Source organism: Polyodon spathula, chromosome 10 (genome assembly GCF_017654505.1).
Source record: "Polyodon spathula isolate WHYD16114869_AA chromosome 10, ASM1765450v1, whole genome shotgun sequence".
NCBI classification, from domain to species: domain Eukaryota; kingdom Metazoa; phylum Chordata; class Actinopteri; order Acipenseriformes; family Polyodontidae; genus Polyodon; species Polyodon spathula.
This window is the reverse complement of record NC_054543.1, coordinates 26447820-26462107: the sequence shown is the minus strand read 5'-3', so window position 1 is coordinate 26462107 and position 14288 is coordinate 26447820. Positions and strand designations below refer to the sequence as shown.

Below are 14288 nucleotides of genomic sequence, written 5' to 3'. Positions count from 1 at the left end.
GCCATTTTCTATACTTTTGAGGCATAAGCAATTAGGAAATATCACTTACTACCCAGGAACAAAAATTGTGTTACATAGTGTTGTTTTTTATTAATATTAATTATTATTATTATTATTATTATTATTATTATTATTATTATCGCCTTTGACTGGGCCACTGTAAGACATTCACCTTTTTGTTCTTCAGCCTCTCCAATGTTGCTTTGGCCTTGTGCTTGGGATCATTGTCCTGCTGAAAGGTGAATTTCCTCCCAAGCTTCAGTTTTTTAGCGGACTGAAGCAGATTCTCTTGCAGTATTTTCCTATATTTTGCTCCATCCATTCTTCCTTCAATTGTAACAAGATGCCCAGTCCCTGCTGATGAGAAGCATCCCCACAGCATGATGCTGCCACTACCATACTTCACTGTAAGGATGGTGCGTCTTGAGGCATGGGCAGTGTTAGGTTTGCGCCACACATAGCGCTTTGAGTTTTGGCCAAAAAGCTCTATCTTGGTCTCATCTGACCACAAAACCCTTTCCCACATCGCAGCTGGGTCACTCTCATGCTTTCTGGCACACTCCAGACGTGCTTTCAGATGGTACTTTTTGAGTAATGGCTTCTTTCTTGCCACTCTCCCATACAGGCCAGTGTTTTGCAGAGCTCTTGATATAGTTGACTGGTGCACCATTACTCCACTCCCAGCCACTGAACTCTGTAGCTCCTTCAAAGTGATTGTTGGCCTCTCTGTGGCTTCTCTCACAAGTCCCCTTCTTGTCTGAGCGTTGAGTTTTCAGGGACGGCCTTTTCTTGGCAGTGCCTGGGTGGTGTGATGCAGCTTCCACTTCCTGATTATTGATCCAACTGTGCTCACTGGGATATCCAAACACTTGGATATTATTTTGTACCCTTTCCCTAATCTATGCAATGATCCTTCAACAGTGGGGTTTTTATCCAGAAAATGTGACAGCATCTTTAATGGTTCACAGGTGGAGGCCAATGGTAAGGTAATTGTGTCCTTGTTAGGGCAATTTCTTTCATCGGTGCAAACTGGGAGCTTCCACAGCACAGGGGTTGAATACTTATGCAAGCAAGATATTTCAGTGTTTTATTTTTCTTAAAAATATTTCCCAACATAAAACCAATGTCACCTTACAATAATTGATTCTGAGTTTCAGTGTTTAAAAATAAAATATCAAAAAGAATGAAACTTCAATGTACCATTTGTAATTCGGTAATATGAGAGAATTGGTCAGGGGTCTGAATGCGCATATTTGGAACATAATTTTAAGTTTGTAGCTAAAAAAAATAAATTGTTCATTGTTATTATGTTAATGCCCCCAAATGGTTTTACTGACATGAGAATGATCAGTAAATACAGGACCACATTTGTTAAGATAATTCCATATAAATTTTTTGTTTTCTAGGCATTTAATGTGAACACATCCTTCTATTCATGCTGAGTATGGGAAGTTCCCGAAGCTAAGTGCAGCTTCCGCTTCTAGCTCACAGCCACCTGTTGCAGTGAATGTTTTTACACACCTTTTCAGGGTGTGTATTCCTAAGTGAATTGATTGGAACTGGAAAAAGTTAATAGAACCAATTTTTCAGTTGTTACATTTGTTGTGTTTATTTTGTTTATTAAAAGAAAAATTGCTTTAAAAAAGAAATAGTTATTAACATTCTTGTTTCTCTTCTAGCAAAAATGATTCACTATTCTCCACAGCATTTGTTTTTTAAAATTAACCAGAGTCCAGAACCATTCAAAGCCATGCAAACCAGAACTGATGCAGACCTTCCACCGGTTGAAAAAAAATTTTCAAGCCAGAAAAGCCGGCAAAACGGGACTATACCTTGGTACACCACACGGCTGGTGTACCAACCCCCACCACCGACTTTGCGGGGGGGGGGGGGGGGGGGGGGGGGGGGGGCTGGGCAGTTAAGTCCGTCACGCAGTGCGGAGTCTGCATTCGGTCTCAGTCCTAGGATAGCAACCTGGAGAAAGCTGAGCTGCTGGATATTTGTTGCTACGTGTGTGCGTGCCTTTTGTCTTCTCCAGAACCTTGAACAGGTGGTTGTCTGTCCAATGTCCCATTCCCCACCCTTCTCTTTCCACCTCGGCAGACATCTGTGGAACTCTCAGACCCCAGCCATTCCTAGGGCAGTGAGCGCTGCAGTATGCTATAGATGAAGACAGAGGTGAACCAAGCTTCTCTACAGCGCCACCACCACCACAGCGGCAGTTGAGAGAATTACCGCGACTTGGCTGTGTATTCTTTTCTGTTGTGTGTGGGACTCTTCTGATTTATTTTCTTTCAACTCGGTTCTACTGTTGCTGGTATTACCAGGGTTTTTTTGGTGTTCTTTTTTGAATAATTACTGCTTCCCAAACTCGGTGCTGACAGTGGCTTCGGCCCCCCTTTGTTTTTTGAAATACAAAATAAATATATCACTCATACGCCAGGCTTGGCGCTGAGTTTTGCACTCCACCCTCGAGACTGTGATGTCACTGCTGGTCCATCGAAGGCTACACCCACTACCCTCTGACAGTGAGCCACAATATAGACATGTTCTATAAGTATGTACAGGAGTTACACTTCAATATGTTAAAATAAGTACTGTAGTATTTGTTATAATATTAAACATATTTTTCTTTTTGTGCATTCAAAAAAAGTTGTATTAAACATGATAACACATCCAAAACATGTACAGCGAAAACATTTGTAATCCCTCGATACAAAGCAATGTAAATTAATGTACTGTAGAGGGTTTTGAGCATGAGGGTGTTTTGAAAGTAAGTGGTGTGTTGTTGTACACATATACGTATAGTAGTTTGCATGTTAAGTTAGTGTTTTGAGCGTAGTACACCTGTAATGTATAAACTGTTAGCATACCTGTAACAGGGCAAGAAGCCCTGTACATGTAATTGTTTATTTTAGAACGGGGTACCCCTCTGCCCCTATGCAGTTTATTATTTTGCATTGGTTTTGCGTTATTATTGTTATGATTTATTATTTGGATATATGATGTTGTAGCTGTACGGTTTTGTTTGGTTATTGTTTTGTTTCTGGCAGAGGTGAGATTAGGCAACTCGTTCTCTGCCAGTATGGAAATAAAAAACTTGTGCAGATTGTGGCCGAGGGGCAAAAATAAGCCTACTAGTTGGGGACGGTGTCTGGGGCATCCGGATAGTTTTGGCTGCTGGAGCAGCGAACCCCATCATCGCCACAGCCCAAGAGGGAGGAGGCCGACCATTCACAGCCCAAGAGAGAGGAGGCTGAGCGCCCACAGCCCAAGAGGGAGGAGGCTGTGTGTCCACAGCCCAAGAGGGAAGAGGTCTACCATCCACAAGCCAAGAGGAAGGAGGCCGAGCGTCCACAACCCAAGAGGGGGAGCCGGTCCATCCACAACCCACGTCTCCACCAGCAGAGGAGGAATACCTGCTGTTCCCACCTCCACCAGCAGAGGGAGAAAACATGCTGGTTCTGCCTCCACAGCAGTGGGAGGACTGCTTGCCGCTCCCACCTTCACCAGCAGAGGGAGAACATAAGTTTACACACGAGGAGGTCATTAGGCCTATCTTGCTCGCTAGGTTGTTAGTAGCTTATTGATCCCAGAATCTCATCAAGCAGCTTCTTGAAGTAGCCCAGGGTGTCAGCTTCAACAGCATTACAACATTACCCTCACAATTTTCTGTGTAAAAAGTCCCTCCTATTTTCTGTTCTGAATGCCCCTTTGTCTAATCTCCATTTGTGACCCCAGGTCGAAAAAGTCCCCTGGGTCAAGCAATTCTGAATGCTTGAATCAGGTCACCGCATAGTCTTCTTTCTTCAGGACTGAATAGCAGACAGGCTAAAAGAATTGAATCTGTTCAGTCTTGAACAAAGAAGACTACGTGGCGACCTAATTCAAGCATTCAAAATTCTAAAAGGTATTGACAGTGTCGACCCAAGGGACTTTTTCAGCCTGAAAAAAGAAACAAGGACCAGGGGTCACAAATGGAGATAAGACAAAGGGGCATTCAGAACAGAAAATAGGAGACACTTTTTTACACAGAGAATTGTGAGGGTCTGGAATCAACTCCCCAGTAATGTTGTTGAAGCTGACACCCTGTGATTCTTCAAGAAGCTGCTTGATGAGATTCTGGGATCAATAAGCTACTAACAACCAAATGAGCAAGATGGGCCGAATGGCCTCCTCTCGTTTGTAAACTTTCTTATGTTCTTATGTTCAATGTTCAATAAGAACAGGTAGTGCAGGTTTAAATATATTGCAATGACCAATGACATCTAGCAGTGTAAGTTAAATATATTGATATGTTTAATTAATATGGCACAGATAGAGAGAACGATATTGCCCACTCAAACAATGAAACTTTTGCACTGTGACAATGGAAACTTAAACCAGCTGGCAATGAATGCAATAGAATTTATTTGTTTAAAATACATGTTATTATACATTTAGAGAGCTTACCAGAGGTGATTTATAGTATCTGTGAAGAATGTTGATAAAGTCAGTGACTGTCAACATCCCTGAATTAAGAGAGGAAAAACTTGTTACAAACAAACATATTCACTGCATTGAAATTAGAATCAGGGACCTGGGATCGGCAATTCAGGACCAGAGATTATTAAATTTTCATTCACAATCTTTGTTATAGTTCATTGTTGTTAGAATGTATGTATGTATTTCATAACTTAAAATGATCAATTAGAATTCCAAGTTACAAATGTCTATTAATTAATTCTAAAATTCCTCAGTATTGATTGTGATCTTTAAAAAAATAAAATAAAATAAAAATAATAATCCCGGATCCTGAGCTTCTAAACAAAAAAACAGATTCTATTCATTAATGTGTGTGTTTTTATCTTCAATAAGCTCCAGGCTATATTCATCAATGTATAGGTTTTTATATGCAATAAGCTCCAGGCTCTATTCAACAATGTGTGGGTTTTTTTCTTCAATAAGCTCCAGGCTCTATTCATCAATGTGTGGGTTTTTATATGCAATAAGCTCCAAGCTCTAAATCAGTAAGTCAGTTTTAATTTTTTTAAATTTATTATTTATGTAATCATTTTGTTTTCTTTTCAATCTTTCTTATTAATCACCCTTTCTTATTAATCAATTAAGGGGCTTTCTTTTGGGGAAAAAAGATTTTCCTTATGAAAATAAAACATATTGCAACATATTTTTAAATATATTTTCTACCTTCAGATATATTGCAAAATATATCAAATATATCACCTGACTAACATATATTTAATACTCATCCCAAAATATATAAATGAGCTGAAACAAATGTTGAAATAGATTTTAAATATAAGCGATATCACACAGAAAAAGACAGGTGTGTGTAAGGTATAAACCACGACGGGCCTGCGATTCCCATGATATATACCACGCCTGAAGTGGTGTATATCATTGGAACCAAACAGATCGCAATGGTTTATTGTGGCAGAGCACAGCTCTGCTCTTTAGAAATTGGCAGGGATGGGGTTAATTTCCCCTACCTGCCTGGGTTTATTATGTTCAGGTGGCTGGGGTTGATTAGTTGATTAGGTTAATTAACGATCAATCAGCGCCCAGCCACCTGACATAAAAGGAGGCCTCTGCTTTTCATTTAGAAGGAGGGAGCTGAGGAAGCAGGTTGGTGGGTTTTTGGTATGTGATTTGTGAATCCAGTGAAGGCATTGCTCAGCCTGGAAATTGTTATTTTTGTTTTTTTTGTCTTTATTTCTGTGTATTTATAATATTTTTTTTTTTTTGAATTACAGACTGTCTCTGGACCTTTAGCCACTCGCCAGCCTGCCACATTTATACTGCTTAAAACATGGCTACCTGTCATTTTGTGGGGAGAAAAATAACTAAAATTATTAAAACCAGAAACTTTTATTGTGTATACATCCATGGTGTAATATAGTCCCAAATTTAATTCATTGTTCCTTTATTCAAAATAAATTGCACACATTAGTTTATTGTGAATTTCTGCATGGGTGGAGTTTCAAATGACAGTAAGGAAGTAAGGACAGTAGCTGCGCTGGATCTTGAAGTGAGTTTGCGAACTTGTTATATGCGAGACACACACATTGTAGTACATTTTCCCGCAGACGCTTAAAATCCAGGCCTGAAATTTCGTGGGGGTGGGGCTGTCTGGCCTTGTCGTTACCTGCTTTTCTAAGAGTCTTCCTACCGACAGGAATACATTATTGCAGGTTTTAAACTCGCTGTCAGCAGAGCTGTTAAAACTTCTACTGTTAAAATATGTATTTAGTCCAGCTCAGCATTATAAAACAGCCTGTATGGTCCTCACTTGAACTTCTTGCACTGGCATACAATTCCCTTATGTTACTGAGATTTTTTGGACTTATTTCCAAAAAAATCAATGTCCATATTTTTTTCTTTAAGTACGTTAACAAGTCCATGTTTTTTGTTTTCTGTTTTTTTTTTCAATCTTTGTTTTCTTCTATTTCATTTAGCTGTTCCTCATCTACTGTTATGTGTCTACTTGAGGGTGCACTTATTTATTTATTTTTTTCAGCTGGACTTCTGTCTTCACTCAGAAAGTTGGTGTTATGGCCAAATATATTAAAGGAAATAGGTGAAATGCCACTTACTTTTGGTAGTGGTTTTGTAACTAATAACAAAATGGCAGTTTGTCATGGAATTCCTCTCTCCCGGGCAGTGGCAGGACATGGTGGGTTTAAGCTTGTATTAACCCTATGCTGCCTGTGTGCAATTACCATAATTGGACATGCATTCGACAAATCTTGTTTTATCGCTTAGTTTGATATCTATAAATCACACATTAAAACCCAGTATAATCAACAGAAAGGTATTTAGTAGACCTTTCCAGTGATATATGTTTTGTTGTAGGTTGTATTGTTGTTGAAGCTGACACCCTGGGATCCTTCAAGAAGCTGCTTGATGAGATTTTGGGATCAATAAGCTACTAACAACCAAACGAGCAAGATGGGCCGAATGGCCTCCTCTCATTTGTAAACTTTCTTATGTTCTTATATATTATATATTCGGGCCGGACGTTTATAAATTTTTAAAATATTATAATCATTATAATATTAAAAAAATATTTATATAATATTTAAAAAAAAAAAAAAGTCATGGCTGGCGGATGTACATCTCGACAGTTTCTGCGGCGCTCTGTGGGACTCCTCGACGTCAGACCGGAGCCAGGAAATAAACAACAAGAGAGGTGGAGTTTGGTGGAGCTGAGAGAATAGTCTCGGTCAGCATTTAATGAATGAACAGACAGACAGAAAATAAACGGTTGCAACAAACAAGTTCTCATGTACCAGTGACTATACACCAACATTAACACACAACACAAAATACACACAGGGGCGGGCACTTTGCCACAAGAACCGAAAGTGAAACTCCACAGAACTAAAAACATAATATAACGTGTTTGTGATAAAAGTTAATTATTGATGTGTAGAGGTTTCAATATATATGCCACACAATATGTTGAGTGTTTACAGTCATAATTTTTATTATGTGAAAAAAACTGTTATACTAGGGTAAAAAAAGAGGAATAAAAAACAGCTAAATAATATTAAAAGTAATGACTACAGATCCATAATTATCCATCGTTTTACACAAGCAGAAACGAAGAATATAGGCTAATATATGTAGACTAATATTATTATAATAATAAATAATAATAATAATAATAATAATAATAATAATAATAATAATACATTTAAGTCAACTCAGCAACTACTGCATAAATAGTACGAATTACGGACAGCTTTTATTTACTTTCACCTCCGTCTGGAGAAATAGTTTAAAACAATATACAAAATAAAATAAAAACAAATATAATTGCCTGTTTAACTTGTCCTCCAGTTTCAAAAGTAATGTCAAATAACGCTTTGCTCTTTTTTTATCTAAACAACCTTTCTCACCTCCACCTTAGATGGTTCTGGTGTTGGAGTTTTCACAGATGGCAGTACAATTGGATCTTTGATGTCTGTACAGTAATAATTGAGTTTTCTCTCAGTCAGCGCCTGCCTGCAGCATGCAAACACACACGCAGCGAGACAGAAAAGCATTCCAGAAGTATTTTTTTAAAAGCGTATATAAACATTTTTTTTTTTTAAATAACAACTGAAAAAATAAAAAGCGACTAGTTAAGATCTTAGCTTTCTGTTGAGTTGTAGACAGGTACTTTGGGGCATGTAAAACTGAAGATACAGACGTTTCAAACGGGTGAGCGTAAGTATGATTGCCCATTGAACTAGGCTGTAGACAGAAGCTAAAGTTTGCGGTTAAAAAAATCAATATCCCACCCCCTCCAGCCCTAAACCAATTACACAGGGACATTCACCGTCGTCATGGCTATGGCCCGATTAAAAAAAAAAAAAAAAAAAAAGATAGCCGATTGGACGGCTGAGAAATGACCTGCTTGTCATCATCGAATTTTCAATGAATTTTGAGCGCGTCGGCTGGAAAGGGTTAAAGGGGTTAAAGTTGTGTAAAAAGCATAATTGTTGTCTTGTTTTGTACAAGGATTGGCGATAGTGTGCTACAGATATATGTATTTGGAACTGGGATGTTTTATCTACGTCAGGGTTGGAAACTAACGATATTGTGCTACTAGTCCAAGGACTAGTAACTTTTGAAACTTGCTAGTCCTGATGTAACCTTCAGTGTGTGTGGTAAGACAATTCTTACCACACTTCCTGGGTGGTTAACACTAGAACCGCCATGCGGGTCAGGGTGACCCATTTTGCATTAAAAAGAATGTCTGTTTTTTACTTTTCTTAAATATATGAATTAAATATCCTGATGGCGTTTGATAGCCAGAATCGCCAAAGTTATAGTTATAAACAATTCTACCAAGAACTGCCACGTTGGTCAATGTGACCCATGCATTACAATACATGTCTTTTTTTTTAATATAACGTAAGATATTCTATTCTGTTTGTAAATGCAGCAAACAAGACACACCTCCTCCACCTATTACAGGTGATCTTTTATTTCAAGGCTTTGTTTGTAGACTGACTATGAGACATAGATTGCTATGATTGTGAATTTGTCAGATTGGAGTAAAATAGAGAAAACACCCACAGAAGAAGGATGGTTGTTCTTCAAAAATGTAGTACTAGAGGCACAAAACAATTACATCCCTAAAGTAGGCAAATCTAAATGTAAAACTAAATTGCCAAAATGGTTTAATAGATCAATTAAAAAAAATATTCAGCGAAAAAAGGCACTTTACAGAGCATTAAAAAAGGACCAAAAAGAAAGTACGCAGAAAGAGTACACGGAACTGCAAACGCAAGTCAAAAAGGAAGTTAGAAAGGCCAAGAGAGAAATAGAAATGAACATTGCTAAGGGAGCTAAAACCAATTCCAAAATGTTTTTCCAATATTACAACAGCAAGAGAACATTCAAAGAGGAGATTAAATGTTTAAGAGATACAAATGGCAAAATCGTAGAGGAAGAAAAAAAAATAGCAAATATGTTAAATGATTACTTTTCACAAGTTTTTACAAAGGAAGATACTGACAACATGCCCCACATGTCATCCAGTTCCTATCCAGTTTTAAATAACTTTAGCATAACTGAGGCAGAAGTGTTAAAGGGACTAGGAGCTCTTAAAATAAACAAATCCCCTGGGCCGGATGAGATCCTCCCAGTAGTACTCAAAGAAATGAAAGAAGTAATTTACAAACCGCTAACCAAGATCATGCAGCAGTCTCTTGACACAGGGGTGGTACCGACAGACTGCAAAATTGCAAACGTAATACCGATCCACAAAAAGGGAAACAAAACTGAACCAGGTAACTACAGACCAGTAAGCCTGACTTCTATTATATGCAAACTTATGGAAACTATAATAAGATCCAAAATGGAAAATTACCTATATGGTAACAGGGTACTGGGAGACAGTCAACATGGTTTTAGGAAAGGGAGATCGTGCCTAACTAACTTGCTTGATTTTTTTGAGGATGCAACATCGATAATGGATAATTGCAAAGCATATGACATGGTTTATTTAGATTTCCAGAAAGCTTTTGACAAAGTCCCGCACAAAAGATTAATTCTCAAACTGAACGCAGTTGGGATTCAAGGAAACACATGTACATGGATTAGGGAGTGGTTAACATGTAGAAAACAGAAAGTACTGATTAGAGGAAAAACCTCAGAATGGAGTGTGGTAACCAGCGGTGTACCACAGGGATCAGTATTAGGTCCTCTGCTATTCCTAATCTACATTAATGATTTAGATTCTGGTATAGTAAGCAAACTTGTTAAATTTGCAGACGACACAAAAGTAGGAGGAGTGGCAAACACTGTTGCAGCAGCAAAGGTCATTCAAAATGATCTAGACAAGATTAAATAAAAATGTACATTATAAATATCATATGGGAGATATTGAAATTGGAGAAGGAATCTATGAAAAAGACCTAGGAGTTTTTGTTGACTCAGAAATGTCTTCATCTAGGCAATGTGGGGAAGCTATAAAAAAGGCTAACAAGATGCTCGGATACATTGTGAAAAGTGTTGAATTTAAATCAAGGGAAGTAATGTTAAAACTGTACAATGCACTAGTACGACCTCATCTTGAATATTGTGTGCAGTTCTGGTCACCTCGCTATAAAAAAGATATTGCTGCTCTAGAAAGAGTGCAAAGAAGAGCGACCAGAATTATTCCGGGCTTAAAAGGCATGTCATATGCAGACAGGCTAAAAGAATTGAATCTGTTCAGTCTTGAACAAAGAAGACTACGTGGCGACCTAATTCAAGCATTCAAAATTCTAAAAGGTATTGACAGTGTCGACCCAAGGGACTTTTTCAGCCTGAAAAAAGAAACAAGGACCAGGGGTCACAAATGGAGTTTAGAAAAAGGGGCATTCAAAACAGAAAATAGGAGACACTTTTTTACACAAAGAATTGTGAGGGTCTGGAATCAACTCCCCAGTAATGTTGTTGAAGCTGACACCCTGGGATCCTTCAAGAAGCTGCTTGATGAGATTTTGGGATCAATAAGCTACTAACAACCAAACGAGCAAGATGGGCCGAATGGCCTCCTCTCGTTTGTAAACTTTCTTATGTTCTTATGTTCTTATGATATGCCAACTCAGTGAAAGCCTAGTTGCTTATTTTTCAATGCACCTGGGAGACTACAATCCTTTGTTTTGTTCTACAAATGCAACTGGGAATATATCAGAAGGACATATTTAATCTTGAATTTGATTGGGATATGGCAAGCTGCACTCAGATTCATACAGCAAACTGAAATGACAGGTAGGACAACAACTTATGTGCCTAATATGAAAAGTATGTTATAGATTCTTTTCTTACATTACCATTAGAAAAAAAAATGATTTTACAGGTTTGTATGTACTAGTTTACATATGTTTACACAATAGTGTTCAATGGAATTGTGTCTGTGTTTACAACACAGCTCCTGGCAGCTGGCAGACACGTATGCTCCTCCATAGAGTATAATGCAGCAATCATACCAGAAGTAGTGTTATATTCTTTTTATGTAATATTAGAAACAATGGTTTCAGTTTTATCGTTTTGTGTGTACATATACTTGTTTACACTTGTACACGGGTATATGTACATACCAGTTTCTTTTGAAATGTATATTTTATTATATTTTTTCACTGTTTGTAGTCATGCTGTACAGGTGCTCATTTTGAAAATAAAACCTTTTATGTTTAAATTTCCATTTAAATATGGTGTTTCTGCGATGCAAAGGTTAGTCATTCAAAATTATCTAGACAAGATTCAGAACTGGGCAGACACATGGCAAATGACATTTAATAGAGAAAAGTGTAAGGTACTGCACGCAGGAAATAAAAATGTACATTATAAATATCATATGGGAGATATTGAAATTGGAGAAGGAATCTATGAAAAAGACCTAGGAGTTTTTGTTGACTCAGAAATGTCTTCATCTAGACAATGTGGGGAAGCTATAAAAAAAGGCTAACAAGATGCTCGGATACATTGTGAAAAGTGTTGAATTTAAATCAAGGGAAGTAATGTTAAAACTGTACAATGCACTAGTAAGACCTCATCTTAAATATTGTGTTCAGTTCTGGTCACCTCGCTATAAAAAAGATATTGCTGCTCTAGAAAGAGTGCAAAGAAGAGCGACCAGAATTATTCCGGGCTTAAAAGGCATGTCATATGCAGACAGGCTAAAAGAATTGAATCTGTTCAGTCTTGAACAAAGAAGACTACGTGGCGACCTAATTCAAGCATTCAAAATTCTAAAAGGTATTGACAGTGTCAACCCAAGGGACTTTTTCAGCCTGAAAAAAGAAACAAGGACCAGGGGTCACAAATGGAGTTTAGAAAAAGGGGCATTCAGAACAGAAAATAGAAGACACTTTTTTACACAGAGAATTGTGAGGGTCTGGAATCAACTCCCCAGTAATGTTGTTGAAGCTGACACCCTGGGATCCTTCAAGAAGCTGCTTGATGAGATTTTGGGATCAATAAGCTACTAACAACCAAACGAGCAAGATGGGCCGAATGGCCTCCTCTCGTTTGTAAACTTTCTTATTTTCTTATGTTCTTATAATTTGGCAACCATATTGGAATTATCGAGCCAATTTAGGAAAATTTAAAAAAATCATCTCCAAACCGCCTGTGGTAGAGATGTGAAACTTAGGGCACATACTGCCCTTATGGCCTATATTTAGATGTATTCAATTCAAGTCTATTAGTCACATAGTTTAGCAGCCATATTGGATTTGTCAAAAATATTCTAAAGTCTTCTCTGAAACCGTTATGCCGATTGAAGCGAAACTTTGGGGGATTTTATATGGGGGATTTCAACTCCCCCATATAAAATAGAAAAACCCGGTGGGGAGCACGACAGACGAAATTGAAATGGTGGAAATGACAAATGACTGCTTCCTAACAGTTTGTCAAGGCACCCACTAGAGGGGAGGCATGCCTTGATTTAGTCTTTTCAAATAACGAAGACAGAATAACTAAAACAGAGGTCAGAGAACCACTGGTAAACTCAGACCACAACATTGTCTCATTTGAAGTGCTTTTTAAAACCCCAAAAGTAATGACTAAAACTAAGGTTTACAATTTTAGAAAAGCAAACTCTGAAGGTATGAAATAGAGACTAACAAATAGATTGGAGTAAAATAGAGAAAACATCCATAGAAAAAGGATGGCTGTTCTTCAAAAATGTAGTACTAGAGGTGCAAAACAATTACATCCCTAAAGTAGACAAATCTAAATGTAAAACTAAATTGCCAACATGGTTTAATAGATCAATTAAAAAAAAAAATTCAGCAAAAAAGGCACTTTACGGACCGTTAAAAAGGGACCAAAAACAAAGTACACAGAAAGAGTACATGGAACTGCAAACGCAAGTCAAAAAGGAAGTTAGAAAGGCCAAGAGAGAAATAGAAATGAACATTGCTAAGGGGGCTAAAACCAATTCCAAAATGTTTTTCCAATATTACAACAGCAAGAGAACATTCAAAGAGGAGATTAAATGTCTAAGAGAGAAAAATGGCAAAATCATAGATGAAGAAAAAAATAGCAAATATATTAAGTGATTACTTTTTACAAGTTTTTACAAAGGAGGATACGGACAACATGCCCCACGTCATCCAGTTCCTATCCGGTTTTAAATAACTTTAGCATAACCGAGGCAGAAGTGTTAAAGGGACTAGGAGCTCTTAAAATAAACAAATCCCCTGGACCGGATGAGATCCTCCCAATAGTACTCAAAGAAATGAAAGAAGTTATTTACAAACCGCTAACCAAGATTATGCAGCAGTCTCTTGACACAGGGGTTGTACCGACAGACTGGAAAATTGCAAACGTAATACCGATCCACAAAAAGGGAAACAAAACTGAACCAGGTAACTACAGACCAATAATCTTGACTTCAATTATATGCAAACTTATGGAAACTATAATAAGATCCAAAATGGAAAATTACCTATATGTTAACAGTATCCTGGGAGACAGTCAGCATGGTTTTAGGAAAGGGAGAGCTTGTCTAACTAACCTGTTAGCTTTTTTTGAGGATGCAATATTGATAATGGATAATTGCAAAGCATATTACATGGTTTATTTAGATTTGCAGAAAGCTTTTGACAAAGTCCCGCATAAAAGATTAATTCTCAAACTGAACGCAGTTGGGATGCAAGGAAACACATGTACATGGATTAGGGAATGGTTAACATGTAGAACACAGAAAGTACTGGTTAGAGGAGAAACCTCAGAATGGAGTGTAGTAACCAGTGGAGTACCACATGGATCAGTATTATGTCCTCTGCTATTCCTATTCTACA

General features: G+C 37.7%; 1 protein-coding gene across 1 annotated transcript in view; it reads right to left on the bottom strand.

Moving 5' to 3' along the window:
* The window catches only part of LOC121321492 (5'-AMP-activated protein kinase subunit gamma-3-like), a 150716-nt gene that overhangs the window by 90145 nt on the left and 46283 nt on the right, over positions 1–14288 (bottom strand). The window contains exon 2 of the mRNA XM_041260468.1: positions 4453–4511. Within this exon, the coding sequence (XP_041116402.1) occupies positions 4453–4511 (59 nt within the window). The remainder of the gene's footprint in view (positions 1–4452; positions 4512–14288) is intronic.